Source organism: Nicotiana tabacum, chromosome 8, assembly GCF_000715075.1.
Source record: "Nicotiana tabacum cultivar K326 chromosome 8, ASM71507v2, whole genome shotgun sequence".
In the NCBI taxonomy this organism is placed as follows: domain Eukaryota; kingdom Viridiplantae; phylum Streptophyta; class Magnoliopsida; order Solanales; family Solanaceae; genus Nicotiana; species Nicotiana tabacum.
Window position 1 is genome coordinate 124,241,733 of NC_134087.1, and position 27,492 is coordinate 124,269,224.

At 36.3% G+C, this 27,492-nt stretch overlaps 1 protein-coding gene across 1 annotated transcript; it reads left to right on the forward strand.

Moving 5' to 3' along the window:
• The first annotated feature begins 14,848 nt into the window (after positions 1-14,848).
• Positions 14,849-19,983, forward strand: LOC107818115 (large ribosomal subunit protein eL42). Its single transcript, XM_016644057.2, has 4 exons — positions 14,849-14,964; positions 15,154-15,333; positions 19,460-19,534; positions 19,627-19,983. The coding sequence occupies exons 1-4, from the start codon at positions 14,962-14,964 to the stop codon at positions 19,684-19,686; spliced, it is 318 nt and encodes a 105-aa protein (XP_016499543.1). The 5' UTR covers positions 14,849-14,961; the 3' UTR covers positions 19,687-19,983.
• The last annotated feature ends 7,509 nt before the right edge of the window (positions 19,984-27,492 follow it).

Genomic DNA, 27,492 nt, shown 5'->3' on the forward strand with positions numbered 1-27,492 from the left:
AGGAGGAGCAATGATGCATCGGTGAGGAGGTGTGAGCGACTGGCTGTGGTGGACACGAGGAGAGGTAGAGGGCGACCTAAGAAGTATTGGGGAGAGATGATCAGGCAGCACATGGCGCGACTTAGGATTACTGAGGACATGGCCCTTAACAGGGAATTGTGGAGGTCGAGCATTAATGTTGTAGGTTAGGAGGAAGTTATGAATATTCTACAGCGCACTAGAGTGAGACTAGCCAGTTAGGAGTTAGTCTTAGGATGCTACTGGCCATCTACTGATGCAGGGCTTTATCTGCTGGTTATTATTATACCATCCATCTATTTCGTATTTCTTATATTGCTGTTATTTTATTATGAGTCTATTGATGGTACTAATATATCGTCTCTTGTTGCTTTCTTGAGCCGAGGGTTTCCTGGAAACAACCTCTCTGCCCCTCGGGGTAGGGGTAAGGTCCGCGTATATATTACCCTCCCCAGACCCCACTTGTGGGATTATACTAGGTTGTTGTTGTTGTTGTTGTTGTTTATGCTTACATTCCAAGTATTTCTCAACAGAACATTTGCAAGTCAATAATATATTTATGTGTGTCCTTTTACTTTGCTTCATTGTATAAGCTAGTCCCCCGTTATACTTTCTGGCTAATAAAATTCCTACCATCCGCCAAAGTTCCGCATTTGTCCCCTTTTTTACGGAGTGGGACACATGGCATCGTTGGACTTAAAAACTCACCCCACTAGTGAACTAACCCGCTCCAACCCATAACCCATCGGATCCCCCCACTCTAAGTTAAAACACCCGATAAACTAATAAATCCTAAATCCACCACTCGCAAATCAATAGCAACCAAATCTAGAGTTCTGGTGTTTTCTCTCATTTATTTTCTTCTTAAACTTATGCATTAGGACTGTTTAGGTCGTCGAAAGGCATACAATGTCGGAGAATAGATTTTCATCGAAGAGGATGTGCCATTGTGGAGAAGTTGTCAATTATTTATCACGGCCCAAAATTCACTAGTCGTGAGCCTAACTCGACCCGCTAGGTAAGCCAACTAACAGTCAATACAATCCAAATGAGATTTATAAGAAAACAGTGAAGAATCATCGGAACATTTATACAATAACCCAAGGACTAGTAGTACAAATCATGAGCTTATAAGATTTAGAATTTACAAAAAAAACTAGTACGAATAAATACGTCATTTGTTTGAAGTTTACATAATAGATTAGCAAAATCTAAAGCTATCAAGGACAAGTGGCAGCTATAATCAGAATGCAGGTACATCTTCAATGCCAGCTTCCGCCATACACAGCGACTCCAGCTTCAAAATCTGCACGCAAGGTGCAGAAGTATAGTATGAGTACAATCGAACCCATGTACCCAGTAAGTATATTGTCTAACCTCGTTGAAGTAGTGACGAGGATTTTTAGTTAAAATATTCTCACTGTTATAACCTATGCAGTAGACTAGAAATAGAAATAGTTCTAAAACATAACAGATAAGAGTACAAGAAAACAACTATGCGAGGCAGTAAATGATTACTAGAAGAAATTACGGTAGTAAATTCATAACTTTCATGGTGTGAGAAATGTACTCAAAATATCAAATCAAATAGAATGGCAACACCCTTCGTGCATTTAACTCATCCTCTTAAAATATATGAATGTAGGTCAAATCAATTGGCACGGCAACACCCTTCGTGCATTTATCTCTTCCTCACCGAGCATACGTATAACAGTACCAATTACCAGGTGAAAGAAATGCCAATAAGAATAACGATAAAGTGAGAGACACACAGGAAGCAATAACGAGTAACGAAATGCATATGGAAAATAGTAACAGACTAGATAGAAGGCATAGAAGTAATGATAGCATTTAAGATAGAGGAACATAAATTTTACTAGCTAACATGGTAGAAGGCTTAGATATAGATATAACATCCATGAAGGAAAGCATGATATTTATAAGCTAAACAAATAGAAGGGATGAGTAACTAACATGGTAGAAGGCTTATACGAAAGTGCAACAAATGAGAAATGATACAGATGTAGATATGACAAACAAGAAAGAAAGCATGATATTTGCAAGTTAAATAGATAGAAAGCATGGATAACACAACAACAATTGAGATAGAGGACAAAGACATAACAATAATGACAAGCCACATAAAAAACATAGGTGCAATAGTAATAACTCAAGATAAAGGCATGAATGTATACACAAGGAAAAATATTACCACATAATGCATGTCTCTCGTCCTCGCCTGCACGGAAACACCCTTCGTGCCATAAACATATGATAATATAAAAATGGTAATGTAAATAAAATGACACGGCATCATCCTTCGTGCTTTTACTCTCATCCTCACATGATAATGTAAATAAAATGGCACGGCATCACTCTTCATGATTTTACTCTCATCCTCACATGACAATGTAAATGAGATCATGATAATGTAAATGAAATGACACGGCGTTACCCTTCGTGCTTTTACTCTCATCCTCACATGGTAATGTAAATAAAATGGGATGGCATCACTCTTCATGCTTTACAGTCTTCCTCACATGATAATGTATATGCAATGACACGACATCACCTTTCATGCTTTATACTTTTCCTCAACAAGCACATGTATATTAATGACAAGCAAGGTAGGAAGCATGAATAACATCAAGGTGAGTGTTTAAGCGGATATTCCAAATGAACATCAATCACAACTTTCAAGCCAATAACAATTCAATAAACCTCAAGAACCTTATTGTGCAAGTATTTCAACAAGTCTAAAAAATTATCTTCAATTCAAGTATAGAATCCAATATCTCAAGAATAACGGTCGTAGTGATGTATTAGTGATTAAGCATAGTGATGACCGAATTTAACACATTAATAGTTTCATGAAAATTCGTCAAATTTTAATTAAGTTATAATAAGCTAAATCTTGGTTTCTAGCATTTAATTTCACATTCTTAGTAGTCTAGAAGTCTGAAACAAGAAGGTCACATAATTCTACAAGGCACAATTAATTATATAATTTAACCCCGAGCATGATTAACCCTAGCATATGCATATACGCTCGTCACCTCATATATGCATCACCCCCACATGTAGAAAATAATGGCAATTAGTAGAAAAATTCTCCCAACAAAGTTAGGCAAGACACTTACCTCAAACAAACCCAATCGAAACACTAGAAGCGCCATCCCGCTCAAATCATCCTACGAACAGCTTGAAACTAGCTAAAAGCAACTCAAAATTATCAAATAATGTCATAGGAAGCAAACTCAATTGATAAAGGTCAAATCTTTACATATTTACTCAAAGTCAACAAAAAAGTCAAACTTGAGCTCGCACCTCGAAACCCGATAAAACTCACAAAATTCGATAAATCATTCAATTATGTAACGACCCGACCGGTCGTTTTGAGATTTTGCATTTTGCTCGCCAATTCTCGGGCATGACTTGCCCCGTGTGATGCAATATGACTTATGTAAATCATTGGTGTTGGGTTTCAAGTTAATCAGAATTTAATTTGGAAGAACAGTCTTAGTGAAAGCTTAAAATTTGAAAGGTTTGACCAAGATTTGACTTGTGTGTATTTGATCTCGGATTGGAATTTTTATGGTTTGGTTAGCTCCTTTAGGTGATTTGTGACTTAGGAGCGCGATCGGAATGAGTTTTGGAGTTGTAGAGGAGATTTAGGCTTGAATTGGCGAAATTTATATTTTAGCAATTTCGGGTTGATAGGCGAGATTTTGGTATAAGGGTCAGAATGGAATTCCGAGAGTTGCAGTAGCTTCGTTGTGTCATTTGGGATGTGTGTGCAAAATTTCAGGTTATTCGGACGAGATTTGATAGACTTTTTGAGCGAAAGCATAATTTAAGAGTTCTTGGAGTTCTTAGGCTTGAATCCTATGTTAAAATGGTGATTTGATGTTGTTGTAAGCGTTCCGAAGTGTTGAACAAGCTTTAACGATGTCATGGGATGTGTTGGTACAATTAGTTTGAAGTTTCGGGAGTCCTGGGTAGGTTCCAGGATGTTTTAGGCCGAAAGTCATAGCTGTAGCAGGTCTAGGAGGGTTGCAGGCCTCGGAAACCACCCGCGCAGTCCGCACAAAAAGAAGTGCGGCCGCGGTATGTGTTGTGCGGACCGCACAAAAAGAAGTGCGGCCGCGATAGGTGTCATGCGGACCGCACAAAATGGTGTGCGGCCGCGGTGGGGAACGATTCGCTGGTCCTACTTCGGAAGCTCATAAAATGGTAGAGTCTCGCGGATCGGTACGAAGACGTCTGTATTTATCCTCGAGAGGCTGCAGAACCTTTAGGAAAACTTCACATTTTTGAATTCTAATCGTGCGTCCTTGATTCAGCTTGAAAAGTAACTCTTGAATTCCTTCCACGTGTTCGTATGCGCGCATGAGTGCTCAGTATCAGATGTGTATCGATGGCTTGTGATTCCCCGATCGAGGGGCGAGATGTGATCTCTGTGAGTTGATGTTGGGCCGGTCTAGAGGACTTGAGGCCGGATCTTTGCCTATGGCTTGAGCACCGAGGTGTTGATTGTGTGAGCAAGTATTGTTGAACGTATATGTTCGGTATTATCCCTATTAGTGGAAGTGACGGTTGGATAACTATGTGATAAGTATATTGGTACTGCGAGATGTATCCACATGATTTGGAAGCGACGAGAAGGTCTGCTAGAGGATAGAAGAACTATTAGGTGCTTGAATTCTATCTTGATTCGAGGTATATCCCCGAGTTATGGGCGTGTGAAGGATCTTTTCATGTTTCGCAGTTGTGAGTGAAGTAAATTTCACGTTATGGTATGAGTTCAGACTCAGGAAGACTAAGTGACTGCGTACAGTTTATGATGGTGGAAGGTATACAGAAATGTTAGTTAGAGGCAAAACAAGTGGGTTGTCTCCTACGAAATGTTCTGAGGTGGTACGATCCTTATGTGTCTGTTAGAAGATCTCATTGCGAGTGAAGGATATGTGTTGAACTTTAAATTGGGTTGCTTAGAGAGCGGGTGTAACTGTTGCGAGAGTGGAATGCGAGATTTGCAGAAGAGTTACAATTCTAGATGATCTGTGTTTTCACAAGATTATAAAAGATTTGAGTTTAATCTCACTATGGTATCATGACATCAATAGAGTATAATCGTTATGAGTTATTGAGTATGTGTTGATCTATGGCTTCGAGCCAAGTGTGGGAGCCTACTATAGATTAGGCGATTGCACAGTTAGGTGCTATGTTGGTTCCAGTTTGAGGCGTGCTGGTGAACCGGTTATGGCTTGTAGAAATTGAGACCGAGGATGGCTCGAGTACAGGAAAATTTTGACGAAGATTATATTATGATTCATAGGTGTGTAAAAATCATGGGATGTCTTGAGTTGTTATTGGCGAGAATGCTCGGTGCATAGAGCAGGAAGTTGCTTGGTTGTATTGGGATAAGGTTACATTCTGCGGTGTCGGAGTGCCAAGAGGCATGGGTTGTTTGGTTCATTTGATCAGACTAATTGCAGTTTGAATAGAGTGAATGACTCTGGGAAATGGTTCTAATGGGTTCAAGACTTTCAGGTAATAATTGGAGATTTTCAAGTGTATAATTGGGCTAGAAACTGAGGTTTACATTAGAGGGTGCCAAGACTTGTGTCACTTCTATATCAATTATGGGATCCTATGTATCAGTATCAGGAAGGTAAAGGTAACGGATTTAGATTCTCAGGAAGTTTCCTCAGAGTAAAGTATTTTTAATGTGGTGCCTTTGGGAATAGATAAGAGAGTATTCAGTGGCTTATGGGTCTCAGACGGTGTGGCTTTATGCTTGGGTCCCGTGTGATAAGTCTGAGTTGAGGAATTGTGGTGCTACAGCAAGAGGGGATATCAAGTTGAAGGTAAATCAGAAGGAAACTCCGATAAATGGGATAGTTGGGTAGTAGGCTGGATCAGTATGGTAAGGATATGATTAGTTCCTTGGGTGTGTACGGGGTAATGAGTTCCTACAGGTATTTCACAACAATGCTCTTAGGTTTTGATGGCTTGCGTAGCTTGGTCGAGTTAGAAGGATTCAGTCCTGGCAGGTCTGGTTTGTGCAAGGGGAACTCGGAGAGTCCTTGATGGTTTCTACCTTGGTTTGAGATGTATATTTTCTATGGGCATGAGGAGCATGGGATTTATAGTGGTTCTTTGCTAGATGGGATCAATGGAAAGTTCTTGGCTAGTGAAATGCATAGTGGCTTGCGGTTCGGAAGGGATATGAAGTTCTCATGGTTATCCTAGAATGGTATGGGTTATGCAGTATGTTGTAAATGATTGAGAATTGCATGCGTGAGGTTGCGGTTCAGTTTTGAACGGAAAGTCATAAAATTCTTAGGCAGCACGGGCAGTTTCAGATAATTAGAGGAACGAGCTTCAGATAATTAGAGAAAGGGTCTTCGGATGATTAAGGAAATTGTATTGCTAATTTGGGGTGATTTGATGAGGGCATATGTTTCAGAAAGGGCAATGTGATTAAGTTGGTGATACTTTGGTAGTATTGTGGCATTTTCTGGTTAGAACGACTGCTAATACTCGAGTTGCTTGGTGGCATAGAGGAATTCTAGATTATCTCTCGTGGAATAATTGGGTATTTGAGGTGTGGTATGCATTCAGACGGAAGAATTGGAACCAGATATGTGGATTCATAGGCCATATGGAGTTGGAGACGGGAAGTTCTCATATTCAGGTTATGTGGAGTTTGTAAGTCGTGTGTATTGGCACTATTTAGTGACTATCGGGATTTGGAGACCCGAGCGGATCTTTTGTTGCTTGGTATGTTAGATTTTGGATGTGATATTGGTTCAGACTGGTTGTCTCCATGCTGTGTCATTCTGGACTATTGCACTAAGGCGACGTTGTTGGCTATGCCGAAAATGCCACGGATTGAGTGGCGAGGTCCGTAGGATTATGCCCTAGTGGAGTGGTTTTATATTTCGAAGGCCTAGCGGACGACTGGGAAGGATTGTCTTTCTTATTTGGGCTTTTGTGATGAATGTTAGTGTAGAGGCTCATACTATTGATTTAGTTCTGGTGGTGAGGGACTTTTCGAATATGTTTCTTGTGGCCGGGCATGTCGTCGGGCAAGGTTGTTGATTTCGGTATTGATTTGATATCGGGCATTGTATCATATGGCACCGGCAGAGTTAAAAGAGTTGAAGAGCAACTCCAGGATTTTTGTGATAAGGAGCTCGTTGGCAGGCCAATGTAGATGCGTGTTCTACTTTGAGCTGGCTTGGTTGGCTCTGAATTGTACTGTTGAGGGGTGTATTGATTCGATTGTTATTGAGCTTATTAGTAATCTGGGGAGAACCATGAGTTACCTTTCTGTGTTGCGAGATGTTATGATTTGTTGGTTATAGGTACATATGGTGCGGTTCTATTGGGGTCTTGTAGTGGAAGTCGAGCGGGAAGAGTAATTGGGTGTTGCTCGGTGAATGGCGTATCGGTTATGTCCTTTCGGGTTTGCATGGTGTATGTTATTTACTTCACCGTGAGTATGATGAATTGCTTTGGTTCAAGATATCCAATTATGCGTGGTTGTCGATTTCAAGCATAGTGACTTAAGGTGGTTCATGTGGGGCAGTATTGGATAGGATCGCACATTGTAGCGAAGTTATGTGGAGGTATGACCTTGCGGGTTAGACTCGTGTGTTCTATTCCTATGATGTGAGATGGGTTCTCAGCCTTGTGTTGTGGTGGTACCAGTGAGCTTGAGATATAGCTCTTTCATTTGAGTCATTTTCATGATTTGAGTATGTTCGGACTGTTGCGTATTGATGAGTGTATTGTGCAAGTTGTGGCTTAGGCCTGTATGGATGTGTCATGTCACCAGAGTAATGTGTTGGATTAGAGTAGATCGTTGGGGATCATTAGTAAATACGAACGGATGTGATTTCAGCATGTTGGAAGGATAGTATCGAGCTTCGGTTCGGAAATTTGCTGTGGTATTTGCCAAGGAAGAAGTGGCTTCATGAATGGTTGATCTGGGAAATGGTTATGGCTTACCACGTGTCTTAGTGATCATTAGCAGTATATGAAAGTGTTGGGATGAAACTTTAGTTGATAAGAGTTTTTCTATCAGTATACGGATGTTGTGTGCAACTGCTGTGGTTAGAAGTTATCACTACAAGTGTTGAGTTATGTGGTATATCATGTGATTGCACCGGAGATAGCATATATGGTTTGTTACAGCTTGTTCGGACTTATTCACAGTATACATGTGAAATTCTGATCGTGTCGATGATTTTAGAAGAGGAAATGTGGTTCCATGGTTCATGGACTAGGATGGATTGTGAAATTTCTGTTATATTGTGTTATCGAACCTATGCGAGATAGGGTGACGCGGGATCACCCCCGGGCATGTGGATGGTGAGGTTATTCAGCAATTGGTTGGCTTTTGGAACAACTCTAGGCACGTTTGAGGACGAACGTATGTTTAAGTGGGGGAGGATGTAACGACCCGACAAGTCATTTTGAGTTTTTGCATTTTGCTCGCCAGTTCTCGGGCATGACTTGCCCCGTGTGATGCAATATAACTTATGTAAATCGTTGGTGTTGGGTTTCAAGTTAATCAAAATTTAATTTGGAAGAATAGTCTCAGTGAAAGCTTAAAATTTGAAAGGTTTGACCACGATTTGACTTGTGTGTATTTGATCTCAGATTGGAATTTTTATGGTTTGGTTAGCTCCGTTAGGTGATTTGTGACTTAGGAGCGCGATCGGAATGGGTTTTGGAGTTGTAGAGGAGATTTAGGCTTGAATTGGCGAAATTGATATTTTGGCAATTTCGGATTGATAGGAGAGATTTTGATATAATGGAATTCCGAGAGTTGCAGTAGCTTCGTTGTGTCATTTGGGATGTGTGTGCAAAATTTCAGGTCATTCAGACGAGATTTTATAGACTTTTTGAGCGAAAGCATAATTTAAGAGTTCTTGGAGTTGTTAGGCTTGAATCCTATGTTAAAATGGTGATTTGATGTTGTCGTAAGCATTCCGAAGTGTTGAACAAGTTTTAACGATGTCATGGGATGTGTTGGTACAATTAGTTTGAAGTTTCGGGGGTCCCGGGTAGGTTCCAGGATGTTTTAGGCCGAAAGTCATAGCTGTAGCAGGTCCAGGAGGGTTGCAGGCCTCGGAAACCACCCGCGCGGTCCGCACAAAAAGAAGTATGGCCGCGGTATGTGCTGTACGGACCGCACAAAAAGAAGTGCGGCCGCGGTAGGTGTCATGCGGACCGCACAAAATGGTGTGCGGCCGCGGTGGGGAACGATTCGTTGGTCCTACTTCAGAACCTCATATCTTTTGATCTATAAGGAATTTCGAGATGATTCAAAAACGAAAGTTATAGCTCTTCGTGTCTGGTTTCCAAAAAGGTAAGGATATCGCAATTTGGATATCTGTAGAGAAGGTTATGGCCAAAATACTAAAGCTTATCACTATAGAGGAAGGCCTATATGGCCGCGGTTGTTTTTGCACGGACCGCACTGGCTTGTGCGGACTGCGGTTGATTTGGTGCGGCCTGCGGAGGCTGAAATATGAGGGGTACTCTATAAATATGAGGTTTTGGGTTTTATTTAATATTTTGACCTAGAGAGCTCAGATTTTGGCGATTTTTCAAAGGTTTTTCAAGAAATTCATCGGGGTAAGTGATTCTAACTCAGATTTGGCTAGAGTACATGAATCTATCATTAAATTCATCATTTAATTCATGATTTGGGATGGAATTTGGGAAGAAAATTGTGAAACCTTTCAAAAATATCAAATGATGATTTGAAGGACCAAATGGTATCGAAATTGGATAATTTTGGTATGGTTAGACTCGTGAGGGTATGAGGATTCTAAAAATGTAAATTTTACCCGATTCCGAGACATGGGCCGGGGGCTCGAGTTTTGGTAATTTCAGGAATCGTGCCCTTTGTTGATTGTTTTCGCTTGGGCTTTGTTTCCTTAGCATATTGTGACATATTCGTTCTGATTTTGGATAGATTCGACGCTCGTAGAGGCCGATTTGAGGGGCAAAGGCGTCGCGAGCTAGAGATTTATCCGATTTGAGGTGAGTAATGATTGTAAATGATGTTCTGAGGGTTTAAAACCCCGGATTGCACATCCTAGTGCTATATTGAGGCAAGATACGCGCTGGATGATGAGCGTGGGGTCTTTTACTACTGGGGATTGTGACTTGATCCGTCCCGATTGATGATTTTACCGCGTATTTGACTGAAATTCATTTGTTATCATCATGATTTGGGTTGATTGCCATATTTGGGCTTCGTGCCAACTATTTGAACCCTTCGTGGATTTTTATCACTGTTTCCTCACTGCTTGACTTATTATTTGAACTCAGTCCTGTTGATATCTACTGTTTTACAAACTCAGTCACTTTACTCAGATTTGAAACTTAAATAATATTTCTATATCATGTTGTGGGATGAGAACTACTGTTTTACTAATGCCCAAGGGGCTTGTGATGATTTTTGGACTGAGTGAGGCCGAGGGCCATATGTGAGGATATGCTGAGTGATATGAGGCTGAGGGCCTGAGATACTTTATATGCCACGAGGTGGCTTGAGTGATGTGAGGCCGGGTGGCTTGAGTGATGTGAGGTCGAGTGCCGAGTGATGATGCCACGAGGTGGCTTGATATAGCACTTGGGCCGTAAGGGCCCCCTCTGGAGTTTGCACACCCACAGTGAGCGTGGGTACCCATTATGATCCGAGAGTGAGCCCGAGGGGCTGATACTGTTCTGAGTGATTGATACTGAGCCCGAGGGGCTGATATTTTACTGAGAGTAAGCCTGAGGGGCTGATACTGTTCTGAGCGATTGATACTGTGCCCGAGGGGCGAATTTCTACTTGTTATTTACCTGTTAAATTACTTACTTTACTTGTTTTAAAAAGGAATATCATTTGATTTCTTCACTGATTTACTGCTTTAAGTGATTTTACTTCTTGATATGGAATTGCTTTGTGCCTTTACGTGTTTTCATACTTTCAGCCATTATTTATAATTATTACTCACTGAGTCGGAGTACTCACATTACTCCCTGCACCATGTGTGCAGATTCAGACATCGTAGAGTCCGCTCCTGAGTGTTGATTCTCCCAGTTCAGGCAGTGATTCGGAGACTACGAGGTAGTTGTTTGCGTTCGCAGCCCCGTGCCTCCCTTATCTTATCATTTTCATGTTTTTAGAACTATTGTATCGGAATTAGTGTTCAATAGACTTGTATCCGGATTCTTAGTTGCTCATGACTTGTGACACCCCGGTTTGGGCTGCGTCGGGATGATTTCTGCTGTTATCATCGTTAAATTCCGTAATTTATGTTAATTAATTATTTAAAAGAGGTGTTCCGTTTTGGTCTGGCTGGCTTTGTCTTCATGAGAGGCGCCATTACGACCGGGTTCGGGAAATTGGGTCGTGACAAATTACGAGTCCAACCATACTAATTTCACTCAATTCTGACTCCGAATCGATGCTCAAAACTCAAAAAATCATTTAGAAAGGTTTAGAAAAACCCCTCAATTTCTCTTTTGAATTTATCAATCAAATACCAAAAATTAAAATGGAATCACGGAATACAATCAAAACTGAGTAGAAAACACTTACCCCAATCCATGTGGTGAAAATCCTCTCCAAAATCGCCCAAAATCCGAGCTCCAAAACCATGTGAGAAAAAGTGACTAAATTCCGGAATAAGTAAAAAAATGCAACAGTTATTATAGCTCGAATGAGGTTTAAGATAACCCCAAAACTCATATTTGACAAGCCCAACATAATCCTTGCAAGATTACACTCAAGGTAGCCTTTTAAATCACCCAATTTGGCCTTAGAATGAGGGAGATATAATGTTTTGAAGTTTTAAAGGAAATCTGAAAATTTAAGAGACAAAAATGCCCAAAATCAGCAACAAAAGAATTTTCGTTTTAGCATCCAAAACTCATTCGGAACCTCCCGTACACAAACCATATATGTCTTTCAATCATAAAATACTCTACGAACCTGCTCGCGTACTCAAAATACCGAAAAGAGGTTATCTTTATCCGATATTGACCATGGTCAAACTCCAAATCCTTAACTTAACTAGTTTCTCAACCAATGATTCAAAACACACCCGAGCCCCTTGGGACTCTATTCAATCATACCAACAAGTCCTAAAACACGATACAAACTTATTCGAAGCTTCAAATCACATTAAACATCATAAAAATCAAGAATCACACCTCAAATCAAATTTAATGAACTTTTGAACTTTCAGCTTCCAAAACTAGTGCCAAACCATATCAAATCAACTCGGAATGACCTCAAATTTTGCACACAAGTTTCAAATGACATAACGAAGCTATTCCAACTTCCAAAACCAAAATCCGAATCTGATATCACCAAAGTCAACTTTCCGGTCAAATTTATGAACATTCCAAAACTCCAAATTGCCAACTTTCGCCAATTAATGTTAGAACCTTTAAGAAATATCCAAATACAAATTCAGGCATACTTCCAAGTCCAAAATCATCATCCGAAACTAACAGAACCATCAAAACTCCGATCCGGGGTCAAATACACAAAAGTTAAACTTGGTCTACTCTTCCAACTTAAAGCTTTCTAGTTGAGAATTATTCTTCCAAATCAACTCCAGATCACCTGAAAATCAAAACCAACGATTCATACAATCCATACACATTTATGACTTTATGCTACTCACAAATCAAACTTAAAAGCTGCCTAATTCCAACATTTCTTTCAATCTCATAATATTTTCTAGATGGGCCAGAAATTATTAATTGTTGTACCCCAACATAACTAATTTAGAAATATATTCATCTACTAAATCTTTAAAAGACAAAAGACCAGAGTCTTAACCTCTCCACTGATCGACTAAATTCTATGAATAGACAGATTCATGCTCGGTGATATACTCACCACCATAGTTAAATACAATGTCCAAAAGAACTATCTTTAATCTACATACATTCAAGAAAGAATATATTGGAAGGAAGAAACTAACAAATTAAATAAATTAAAAGGTATAAAAAACAGAAACAAAAGGCCCCCCTTAATAAAGAACTTAGGAACAGAAATATAAAGTAATATATTAGTAGTCCCTCTTTAATAAATAATTGTCACGATTCAAACCGAAGGGTCGCGACGAGTACCCGGTGCTTTAGTTAACTGAGTACCACTGTAACGTATCTTTCTTATCATATTATCATGGGTGTATGAGCCGGAAAGACCGTTATGAGATAACCAGAATAAAACATAAGAGAATACTTGACATATGACCACCCAATATGGAATAGAATCTTATACATGTGACATACGAGCCTGTAAGACCAAAATGATAATTTGTACACTCAAAGCATAGACCGACAAAGCCATAAAATCTTTCATATGCATGATATCTGTCTACAAGCCTCTAAGAGTACATAAATGTCATAAAGGCCGGGACAGGGCCCCACCATACCAATTAAAAATATCTCCAAAGCATACTGACCAAATAGGCAACTCCGGAGCAAGTGGAGTGCACCAACACCTTCCACTGAGCTAATAGACTACTAGGAGGATTGTCAACCTATCTATCGGGACATGCGAAACGTAGTGTCCCCGGGAAAAAGGGACATCAGTACGAATAAAGTACTGAGTATGTAAGGCATGAAAAGTAGTATATAAAAGACATGAAAGAAATATGTAATAAATGACACAACCTGTAAGTTTGAATAACTTTGTGAACCATGAAACATTTATAATATTATGCATATGCGTATAAATATCATACCCTGCATAAGTATAAGTCTAACAGTCGTGGTGATTACTCATTATTTATTACACAAATTCTAACAGTCAATCGTGATGTTAAATAATAAGTCTAATATTGATTACTCATTAAAGAGTTATCATACGTTTCTACCAACCTCTACTAGAAAACCGAGGGCACTACCTTAATTCTCTCTTCCTCTTCTTTCTCCTTTATTTGATCTATATGAAAGTGAGAAAGCAATGAAGGAAGAGAGAGAAGGGTAAACTAAAGGGAAAAGGAAAGAAAGCACGTATAATAAAATTACAATTAAAAAAGATATATAGAATTTAATTTGATTTAGTGCTTTTACACCTTTTTATTTAATTTCTCTATCCTTAATATTGTGCATTCTTATTTTGTCTTTTTATTTCTGTTATTGATTAATTTCTTCATTGTTATGGCTAACTAATTTTTTTACTTTTTATTTTTGTTTTGCAATTCAACTCTCTATAGACCTAAGATTAGCATCCGGCGTCTATATTATTATTATTGTTGTTGTTGTTGTTGTTTAAAGTATTGGAGAGTTTATTATCCTTTGAGAAATGAATTTAATAGTCGAACTGAATTCGAGTCGATCAAAGATCGGCTTCCAATAATTTTGAGAAATAAAACTACGCATTTTATAAATATGGAACATATTGTTATCTTGGCCAGTTGTTTAGGTCTTCAAGGTGATTTGTGCGGGAAATATAAATAAATATGTCTCACGTTGCAAAGAAGGTTTATTTGTTAGTTATTTTTTTTAAATTATTTCTAATCGTGGATGGAATGTATATCGAAGTCAAACTAATAATTCTAAGTGAACAAGAAAAAAAAAATTAAAGTAGTAAAATATCGGTAAGGTTGCATGATTTTTTTCTTCCTATTAGAAATCAAAAATATTATTTTGGAAATTCAATGATGATGTTATTCATGTGCTGTAAAGCCCGAACTAAATTTCTTCATGTCTGACCCGTAAAGTCAGTGAGGCCCACTCTTCTCTAGCCTGTCTATACGGCCCACAAAAAAAATCCAACTTCATAGCCCACTCTTCTCACTAACCCTAAGCTGCACTACAAAAACTAGTCGCTTCATATATCAAAGGGTTTTTCAACGGCGACAATTCACCCTGCCATTTCTGTCTCACTCTTCGCCTGCGACAATGGTAATACTTGTTTTCCATATCTGACGTTGTTTCAATTTTTCTCGTAAAATACGAATTGTCGAATACATTATGTTAGATGTACAATTCATGCAATTGATTTTTCTCGAGGATGTCTAGGTTTGAGAGATATCTAATGTTTTGATATGTTATTTGTTGGATTAACTGAGTTCTGATTGTAAAATGTTGAAGGTGAACGTTCCTAAGACAAAGAAGACCTACTGTAAGTCAAAGGAGTGTAAGAAACACACTTTGCATAAGGTCACACAATACAAGAAGGGCAAAGATAGCTTAGCTGCTCAAGGAAAACGTCGTTATGATCGCAAGCAGTCTGGTTATGGTGGTCAAACAAAGCCCGTCTTCCACAAAAAGGTTAGAAGCATTTGCTAATATAAAAAAACTCATATGCTTCAATCACATGCTAGTCTGTATGAATCTTCACTATCCACGCCCGATCTATTTCGACCGGTCTCAATCCAATAGTCAATAATTTAGGTTTACTAGCACTAGAAGTTTTCTGTATTTCTACTGGCATCAGTATAAAATTAAGCACCATAAGAAATTAAGAGCACGTTCGGCTTAGCAGCAAGTGCTAAAAATCATCTATTAAGTGTTGAAGCTGATTATACGTATAAGAAGTTACATGTTTAGTTGATGTGTTTCGATAAACCCTCTTTTATGTTAAAGTAACTTAATGCCGTTAAATTTGTTAAGACTAAAATAGTGCTTATTATTGCAAAATTTTTAGTTCCAACTTGATTCCAATACACTACAAATTGATTTATGTGTCAATTCACTTTATTTCCTAAACTGCTTAGATAAAGTTGTAGGAGTATTTGATAAATATAAATCATAAATCTGACATTCTTTTTTTTATTCCCCTCCACTTTGATCCTCTTTTGTTGGAGCTATTGATCATTTGGTGACATGAACCCACGATCCTATGACCCTGGGGTTGTAGGTTGGGGGTGCTGACTATCTGGGCAACCTCCTCTTGTCAGTTGTTCATTACGGAGAATGGTGGTTTTAATTTTTATAAGGATCTTGAAAACCTCTTAAACAAAAACAGGATACTATATTTTTTTAAAATTATATTTGAGTAAATTTGCTACAATTCGAATAGTTGACAATTTTTTTTTGGTCTAACAACACTGAACCCCTGCAAATTTATGAAAATTCAAAGTATATAAGAGAAAGATTATACAATATCAAGTGTAAGTTAAACCATACACATGTTTAACCATAAAAAAATTAAAGAACTCAAACAAAACAATTCAGAACCTAATACCAACTTTTATATGGACATAGATCAACCTGCATTAACCTAATGAGTTTGCATAAATGCCTGGAATATTAAGAAAAATAACAGAAGCTTTATAGTGTTGTAGGTTGAGATTTAGTGACAATTTGTATTTGGCAAGGGAATGAAAAAAATAACTAAGAATCTTATTAATGATACAAAATATGCATATCAGGATGTCCTGAAAAAGAAGAAGCTAAAATTTACAAATGTGAAATATTAATATGTAGGCAAAATACATAAGTTGACACCCGAACAATGGACCAAATCCCTGTTACACACTTTCTGTGGACACAAATAATATTACACACTCAACCTTTTAAAAGTGTGTCTAATACACACCGCTTTTGACCAGGACTCAGCATGTGTAAAACACCACGATAGAAGCGCGTCTACTAATAAAAATACTGTCTAATTATTTATTTTATGCCATGTATCTGCAATCTCTATCTCTCTCTTCCGCCAACCAACACCTCCCCCCACCAAATCCCTTCTTTTTCTTTTTCTTTCTGATTTTCTCTTAAATATACATATTTTGCATTTATCTCAAGCTTCCAATCTATTTTGAAGAGGAGGCTGAATTTTTTATTCTGAAAGTTGGTGGTGGCGATGGCAGCCATGGAAATGACAAACAAAATTTTGGAAGAGAGCTATAAATGAAAATAGTCCGTTTATGTCTTTGTTGATGTAGATAAGCTTCAATAGATATGGTACCCAAGCAGTTGTAATTTTCGATCTACCTTTGCCATTGTTGCATTTTTTTTAACAATGGCCTTGTTGTGGTGATGATACGGTGGTGTGAGCCATGGCTTATTGGCTTTTGATGTTTTTATTTCTTTCTGGGATTAAATCACTTGGGCTCCTAATTTTTGGGTTGAATTGTGTGTTCTAATTTTTTGGGTGGTCCGTGGAGGAGGAGATGGAGGTGGAAGAGATGGGGTTGGAGAAGATGAGGGTATATGTGTAATTTTATATTTTTTGTTTTATTTATTTATGTTAATGACACGTGTCACGACCTTATTGGTGCGTGACATTACCCATATTTAGGTAAAGTGGTCAAGAAAAAAGTGGTGTGTATTAGACACACTTTTAAAAGGTTGAGTGTGTAATATTATTTGTGTCCACAGAAAGTGTGTAACAGGGATTTGGTCCATTGTTCGGGTGCCAACTTATGTATTTTGCCTAATATGTAAATTAAGTTTTTGTTGATTCAAACCTCAAGTAAGTTTATAAATAAATGTTGTTGCATGAAATCTTAAAAGAATATATTATTTCATAGAGATGTTCTCATATTAGTAAATCATTAGAGAGCCAAAAGTTGGCAGCAAAAGCCAAAGGCTATTTGATAAAATATACAATAAGGTAAAATGCTTGGTCACTAAAAGAGCTTTTAAGATAAAAATCCATAGTGTGGGGTGCCCAACTTATGTCGTTTGGCTTATTTGGGTGTTTGGTAGATATCAAAATTGCTTTTAAGCCAAGTGCTTTTAAGTCTAAATAAGCCAAAACAAGCAAAAACCATTAGTTGGAGTCTCCCATCTTATGGCTTTTCAGCTTTGTAGTGCAAATCATGGCTTCTCAGCATTAGACTGCAACTCATGGCTTTTCAGCTCTGACGTCGAACTTGTGGCTTTTTAGCTTAAAAGCTTTTTGGGTTTCACACCTAGCATTTTACTTTGTTAACCATCATGCTTTCTTATGATTTCCAAAAGATCCTTTATTACATACACCAGTAGCCCTAAATCTAGTCATGCCGTTTTCATCTCTGCTTCTTCACCATTTTCACTAACTGACTGGACAAACATACACTAAGGACCCGTTTTACCATAGATTTTGTCAAAATAAACTTGGGTTTTATTTGGCAAAATAGATTTTGCCTATATTTTGGCAAAATCCCAAATCCCAAAAACACTAATAATATACATGTGTTTCCAAAATAAATTTGGGAAATATGTTTTGAAAACGTATGTCGAAACACATTTTCATCTTCAAACCAAACTTCACCCAAATCATATTTTTCAAAACAAATTTGGGAATCTATGGCAAAACGCTAGCTAAGCTATTTGGGGGGAAAAATTTCAAGAACTCAAAAGGGAAAGCAAACTAATAAAAATCTATTTCAGTTAAGCTTGAAGTACCATTAATTCAATAGCGGTAGGGAAACAAAGATTATTGTGTATGCATAACATAAGGTATCATTTTGGTGAAGTTATTTGTCTGATTCTACAGATTTGTGCCTGTAAAAGGCAAGGATCAAAATATTAGAGACATGCTTCTATTTTTAGCTTCTTCGTAAAGTTGCTAGTTGGTTGTTACCTTTCTAAAGAAATCAGAGTTGCTAGTTGGGAGGTTCTATTTTCAAAGTTTGCTGTGTTATATTGTCTCATGTATATGCAAAATAGTAAATGTTCCCTTGGAGTTCTATTTTGATGTTTGTGAATATAATGTGAGGCTATAACAAAGATGTGGATTTTGGCGGCTTCTATCCCGAATTTGAGATTCATCTCAAACTAATCATATCTAATTAATTGAACAATTAAGTGAATTGAGGCTTAAGTAAATTTGTATTTGAATTGAAACCCTTAGGGGTTGGCCTGGTGGCAATTGACTTGAGCCTTGGGGTTTGCTCCCTTTCAAAGTCTCAAGTTCGAAACCCACTGGGTAAAACCTGAATTAACCGTGGTGCACTTGCGGGAAACTCCTTGCGGAGGGCCTGTGCACCCCCGGGATTAGTCGGGGCTCTTAGAGACTCGGACACCCGGTGCAAATAAAAAAAATTGTATTTGAATTGATTTAAAACAAAAAATCTTGCAATAGCTCCTTTTTAGTGTTATCAATTCTAAGGACATTGAAGTTATTTTGACAAAGTAATAAACTACTTATTTTCAGATTCAACACTTCTATCCAAACACTTAACTGCTAATTCATAAAATCAACTCTAGCACTTAAGAAGTGCTTGTGCTTAAAAGCTACTCCTAAACCATACAAGATCTTAGACCATTATCAACCTATAATTCATTAACATTCAATAGCTTAATCTACTTAAAAATAAATCGAGAAAGAGGGAGAGAGATAAGAAGATTCCAGTGATTAAGCGCCATTGTCTGTATCACTCTATGTGGGCATAGATGTTAGACATTCAAGACTAGTTTTTTCTATGACTAATCTGCTTCTCTTTCTTTTGTCATTCCAAACCAGGCAAAAACCACAAAGAAGATTGTGTTGAGATTGCAATGCCAGGGTTGCAAACATGTGTCACAGCACCCAATCAAGGTATGTTAATTGATGTAGATCTCTATTCTCCAGTTGCATTTTTCACAATCATATAGTCGAAAATATCTGTTCTATTCCTTGGTATTGTGCAGAGGTGCAAGCATTTTGAGATTGGCGGGGACAAGAAAGGAAAGGGAACCTCTCTTTTCTAGATTGCCTGTGAAGCAGAATGTGACAGATTTCTCCCCTTCTGTTCTGTCACTGTTCAGATACTTTGGTTATATTGGACGTAGTGCAGGAGTTTCTGTTATTGAATCATGTGATCAATTTTGTCTCTCTTAGTGATATCTGATCAGGAGACAACGAATTTTTCAAGTTTTGGGTTTAGTAGTTTTGCTATTGTCTTATTGTTGCTTAATCTATTGCAAGAAAGTTATGCTGCTCTACCGCACTTGGCTGCATCAATTTGTATGTTGGGATTCTATCTATTATAGTTTTGATTCTCCAAATTAGTCTATATTGAAACGCTTGCTTTAGTTAATATTTAGCTTGCTGTGTCATTTAAGATTTAAAATGCATTTTAGCATCTCGTCGGTCTATGCCATGAATGAGAGGTTGTACTGGTGGGATTAAGGGGGGAAAACGGGCCGGGGCCGGGCCTAAACTTTCTTCTTTGGCCCGTCCTATGTGGGCTGGGCTTAAACGGTCCCGGGCTTCGTGGGTTTTTGGGTATCGGACCAAGACTGGGACTACGGACTAAGTGGGCTGGTCTTGGGCCTGACCTATTTTTTTTATCTAATGCAATTTCTTGTAAATTATATAGCTATATATATATATATATATATATATATATATATATATATATATATATATATATATATATATCTATAATATACTCCCTCCGTTTCAATTTATGTGAACTTATTTCTTTTTTAGTCCGTGCCAAAAAGAATGACATATTTCCTATTTGGAAACAATTTACCTATATGCAATGATTTATAACCACACAAAATATGTGCTTCATTTTACACCACAAGTTTAAAAGTTTCTCTCTTTTCTTAAACTCCGTGCCCAGTCAAATTGGTTTATATAAATTGAAACAGAGGGATATATATATATATGGGCCTAAGTGGGCCTGACTATTTTTTTTAAATTTTCTATCTAAGGATTTCTTGTAAATTATATTATATAGTTGTGACTTAAAATTTTTTAATTCAAATTTATATTATATATTGCCTTAAATAATTTACAAGAAATTGCCTTATATAGTATAATGTATACACACACACACACACACACACTATACTACTATATAAATTTTTTATCTAAGGTAATTTTTTGTAAATTATATTATATAGTTGTGACTTAAAATTTTTTAATTCAAATTTATATTATATATTGCCTTAAATAATTTACAAGAAATTGCCTTATATAGTATAATGTATACACACACACACACACACACACTATACTACTATATAAGATGTATATATAGTATAATATTACAAATATACTAAGTGTATAGTATATAAGCTATATTCGAGCTATATTAAGACGTATATATATATATATATATATATTAAGATGAACTCGGTATCAAAGTTGCAAATTAAAGTTTACATTTAATACTTCAAATTAAAGTTCAATGCCTTCAACATAATACTTCAAAATCTAACAAACTAAAACATTAAGCATAATACGTCTAATAATTTTAAAATAGCACAAATTGTCTCAAATCAACTTAAAATCTTAAATACGAATGTCTGGAGAACGCGCAAGACAACTCTTTATATGCCTCCTTAAACAGCCTGTGCCCTCCACCTTTGGACGATGAGTGTAGACTCGACCACAGTTCTTGCACTTTAAGATGTAAACTTCTGCATTTTCTTCTACCACATTAAAGTGTTCCAAAACAAATGGGCACACTCTAGAATCACCGGGCATGATTTAACTTGAATTAAGAATTTGAGAGAAATTAGAGATGAGTGAAGACTTGAATACTTCAATTTGAGTTTGAGAAATGAGAGAGATTGATGATTTTGTAAAAAAAAATGAAAGAATGAGGGGGTATTTATAGTTGAAAATAGAGAAAAAGTGTAATTATAAAAAGTTTGGGGTTAAAACAAAGTTGAGGGGTTAAATGATTATTTTACAAAGCCCAAACGATTATTTTTGCAGGCCAACGACCATATTTTAAATGAGCCTAACGATCAAATTTTTTTTGGATTTTTTTTTTTTAAATTTAGCCATTGCGCCAATTTGAGACCGTTTAGGACAAGTTGAACCAGCCCACTTAGGACCCGATCCCGAGCCCAAACGGTCCCGATCCTAACAGGCTTCTTCAAGGAATCGGCCCACTTGGGCCTGCACCTCCCTGGTCCCGGGCTTAAACGGTTAGGCCCGTTTAAACCCACTACCCATATGGGCTCGCGGGCTTGGGCCGGGCCTAACCGGCCCACATGCCACCCTTAGGTGGGATACATGTGCATGATGGAATAGTCTAGGTATGCGGAAGCTTGGGCTAGACTCTACCACTACAAAAGTTGCATCTCAACATCTCACTCCGTTCCTCAGTTACTGTACTACTTTAAAGTCCTAATCAGACTGTGAATGAGGTTGCGAAAATCATTGAACATTCATGAATCTCCAATTCTCATTGTTTATCTAATGTCTCCGGTTGTTCCACTTCTCAATCTTCAAGTTTTGGGGGTTACCTAAATTATTTTAGAAACTGAGACAGCTAGGGAAGATCGATTAATGTTACTGTAATAAGTTCGGAGAAGGTTTGAAGAATCAGTTTTTTTAGTAAAATGTAAACAGCTTAGGGTGTGTTTGGTATGAAGGAAAATATTTTCCGGAAAATATGTTCCAATTTTTCCATGTTTGGTTGACTTAAATGTTTTGGAAAACATTTTCCTTATGAATTCATTTTCTCCAATTGGAGGAAAATGTTTTCCCTATAAAAAGAAGGAAAACATTTTCCAAAACTCTTTTTCAACATTCCCTACCTTATTCACAATCTCCACTGAACCCTCCCCCTACTTATCCATGCTCACCTTGCCCCACCCCCTCACGCTACCTCCACCACCACCCCGCCCTAAATAGAAATATTATTAATAGTACTTTCTTTTTATATTATAGATAGAGTACTTTTTTTCATTTCAATAAATGAGTATTTTCTTTTCACTCACCAACCAAACAAGGAAAAATAAGTCATAAACTCACTCATTTTCCATGAAAACATTTTTCATAGAAAATATGTTCCTTCATACCAAACACAACCTTAGTAATCACTTATTTGGATTAGTTAAAAATAACATTAAATTTCAAAACTAAACAGATTAAATTGAGGCACGGTGTAATCTGATTGTTTCCGCGAGGTTCATTAATTTATTCGTGGGTGATAAGATTTTGCCTTTAGTTGTGGCAAGAACTTGTTTTAGCTTGATCATTGCAACTTGATTGGTTTGGAATTATCTGACTACCACTGAATATGTCGTCTCTACTTGAATTGGTTGGCTCTCGAGTGACAACTAAGGATTTGCCCATTTAACGGAGCAAATGGATGGTCACGTACATTCTTCAATGTACGTGAGGAGACGATTAGACGAAGCAGTCTCTCCGTATGAGACATGAGCCATCTTCAAACGCAAACTGCGTCGTGCTTCTTTGTGCACAAAAGTTTTGTAAGTGGAAGAAAAATTTCGCCTTGTTTACCCTTAAAACGGATAGCAATTAAATTTGTATACAATTTTAAGGATATTAGTATCTCGATACGTGCGTTGCACGTATATACCGAGTTATATAAGAAATTTTGAGTATTGCAGATTCAAATCTTTAGTTTTCTTAATACAAAATAAAAAACTCATCCAATGACTTTCAGATAGCGCTTGCATTCACAATCTAATTAAACTGAAAATCTTCGATTATTCCTAGTTACTTTGATACTTCGATCAAGCAGAGCATTTACTTCTTTTATATATGTTTAAGTTCTAATTTATTTAGCACTTTCCAATGTAATAAGATTGACGAATACATAATCCCCACTATATATTTTAATCTTGATACCTAATATGGTATTAACTTTTCCCCAATCCATTATTTCAAATGTGGAAGATAGTTACAACTCTGTTTCTATCATGCCATTCATATTATTGCGTACTATCAACAATGGACAAAACTTATTTTGTTTGTCATGGAATAAATAATTATAATGATCCTATCAAGAGGTTATTCCTAAAATTAATATGCATTTCAAAATCTTCGTAAGTGTCATCTATCCTACTAATATTTATGACAATAAATTTCACAAAAATCTCAAAGGATAAAAACTTGTAAATAAATAAAAAATTAAATTAAGAAAGTAAGTAGCGAAATTTTGCCAACTTTCTTCTCCATTCATTGCTTTGATTTTGTGTCTTTTACCATCTCCATAGTCAAAGCAAGATGGAAGACACTAATTTATTTTAGGTTTGTGTCGCCTTGTCCAGATATGTGTTTGCCTTTTGTATGATGCAGAACTTGGAAAACCTTTTAGTAATATTTTTGAGAGGACATGTTTCAACTAAAATTTGTATAAAAAACTTTTATCGCTTGCCTCTTTCTTGAGCCATCAAAACGGTAAAGATGGATAAAATTATTACTCCGTAATTCACTATTAATCTTGGCCTAATTTTTCTTAGACGACGTGCTTCCCCAACCAGTTTATAAATCTCTGAACTAATCTTTCTTGCCTACATCCAAATCCCCTCAAAGAAATCACGAGAGTATACACCCAAAATATTAACAAATCCTTATACAACTCTTTTCACAGAGGCTTTGGCTCTCCTACAATTGATGAAAAAAGTTAAATCTTTTATTTAACCTCAAATTTTGACACATAATTGTTCGTGCTTTTCTTTTCGTTGTTCTAATACAAATATTTGGTCCAAATAATGCAAGTAACTTGTTAGAAGAGTACATTGAATGATTAAATAGATAAAAACAAAAACAAAAACAAAAATGAATCATGAGAGAATTGGTGTGATAAGTTTTAAGAGAGTATATATAGAGGAAATAGTAAGGTGAAAAATATGTACTTTATTAAAAATCATCATTTACCGAACATAAAGGAATTAATAGCATAGGAACTACGTACCATATTACTCTCAAAGACTTATATTTACATAATAATTAGCATAGGAACTGAACCTTATATGCTACGCGGAAGAGAAATAATAATAAATGCTGGCGGACTCCAATCAAGTACACAAAAGAGAAAAAGTGAGAAATAGAAGATGATTGTTACCTTTTTTTTGTCTTAGGAGGAAGAAGTTGGAGTATATGTTAAGAGATGTTTGCAGGGTTTATGAAGATAGTGAGTAAGTAAAATATTTTTATTATAAAATCCGCAACCTTGTTTTCGGTTTGATGAACACCAAATAGCCAAACCAGGAGAGACATTCTAAATAATGAAGAATATTTGTATTTGTGAAGACTTTCACGCTGCTTTCGAAGTAATATCAGAAAATGTCTAGCCTGAGATCGTTGTGGGTGATAGGAATGGGTTTCACTGAGTTTAAAGCCAACCAATAGTTCCCTTTTCTACTTGAAAATGTATCAAATTTTGTTTGAAGTAAATGCAACAATTAAAACCATTACTTAGAATAATTAATATGAAGGGTTACATCCCTTGAAATAAATTTAGTATTTTTATTTAATTATTTTAAAAATATTACATTTATATTTATTTGGAAGGGTATTTATGTAATATAACTTTTTAGTTTAGGGCTTCTCACTTTTATAATAACTAGCTTCTCCACACGTGTATATACCAAGTCATGTAATATATAATTTTGTAAAATAATATCAATATTATTAAAATAAAATTTTTATATAAATAATTATACATGAAGAATAAAGTAGAAGTTTGTTTGTATGTTCAATGTAGATCGTCATATATGGTGACTTGTTTTGTCAAGGTAAAGATGATTCAATATCTTCTGAACCTGCAAAAATAAAAAATAAAAATTTAATAAGGTACATAGGATAGTTTAATATTTTCATGAAGGAAAAATATGTATGAAACGTATTTTACCTAATACTTTCCGATAGATTGATTTTCTTGGTGTATGTTTCTTTCATCTATTTCGGTTGCTCGATTATGATCAAGACTCAAGTTGTTAATATTGATATCTATTTTGCGTGTGCAACATAAAGTTTATCTTTTCAATGTAAAGTTGGCCATGTGAGAAAATACATTGTGATAGATAAGATCAAACACTGGAATTGTTTGATTATATACTTTATTTATCGCCCTTGCAAAACATAAAGGAATTACCATCTCTAAATTAAGCAATAGCACTACAAATCATCCGATCACATTAATTAATTAATAAATAAAATAAGATGAGCATTTTCCGTCAAGTACGATAAACTTTTATGATAAGCATAACGCAACGTCCACGCCAATAATGTTGTCATGACCCATATTTAAGTTAGGGTATGTTGGTCTTTTAACATAACAAAAAAAATACAAGAAAAAAAAAAACTTAATCAACTTAAAATAAGGGCAAAAGCCCACGTGAATCAAAAGAAAGAAAAGGGAATTGGGGGAAAGGGAAAGCAGCGCTGCCGCTGCAGCAGAAGCCAAAAAAAAAAAATGCAGAGAAGGGAAAAAGGAAGAAGAACGGGAAAAAGAAGAAAAAGGTTGGAACCAAACTTTGGAAAATAGGTAATATAATATTCTTATATTTTGTTTTACTAATATGAGAGTATATAAATTAAATAATTTGACTTATATAGTGAGATTGACTAATATAATTAGAAACAAGAAAAGATTAAGTAATGTTTCCCTTAACTCATAGCACTTTGTGGAAGAATCATGGGTACCTGTAGAATACTTTCTAATGAAGATTTATGTTTTTAAAACAAATCAAATTCTTTATATCTTTGTATGTAGTAATATGAATTAAATGTAGGAACATACATAGAAACAAATGCAATTTGTTAAAGGCATTCTTTTTAATTCAAAGGATAAACTTTCTTACTTCACTTGCTTAAGATTATCTTCTAGGTATATATAATTTTGTTAGGTAAGAAAAAAAGTATTGTCGATAGTGATCCTATATGATTTAGATATATAAACATAATTGGCATAACTTGGGTAAACGAAAATTGAAAAAATAAATAAATATACGAGTAAGTTGAAATTGATAGATTATAGATTAGTTAAATTACTCATAGCATGGATAATATAATTCAGCAAATTGATGGTATAACATAAAACGTTGAGGATTTGGAATCTAAATTTAGCTATGAATTAGTTTAAACAAAGAAATTAACACAAGATCGATATTGATGTGATTATAGATTGATTGAAGAAAGTCGTACAGATCGCTCGAGGCGATGAGTTTGGTATTTCGGCACGAGTACTGTGAGTAGTAATCTTACCACAATTTGTGTTTTCATAACCTGCATGGTTTATATATGATTTTGAAAATAAATGTGTTAACTTTGAAATTGCATGTGGGACAAGTCCTTTACTTGATTTGGTACCGAACAGTTTACTTGAGATGTTTACCAGTTAATCTAAACGTTTTTACCATTACTGGATATGTTTTACCGTTACTTGAGATGTTACAGTTATTTGAATTATTCTCACTGTTACTAGATATATTTTACTGTTACTTGAGACATGATTACCGTTACCGAAATAAAATTACAAGATTTGATAAGAAACGATATGCCCTTTATTATTTTGAAAATGCTTTTGTACGAGTATCTACTGTTTACAAGAAAGAGTATAAATGAGAGGAGACTTTGAAGGATCCCGTAGCAAACGGCGGGTTCGTTAGGCCTGGTGCACCTTGTATTTATCGATTACAAAGTACAGTTATAGCCCTCGCTAGTGGGAAGGTAGAACTAGCATACCATTACCGATTTCCCTCGAGTAGGGACTACCGTTATATTTGACTTCTTGCGAAGAAGTCCACAGTTATACCGATTGCATGATTCGTTCATTGAAACTACCCAAAATG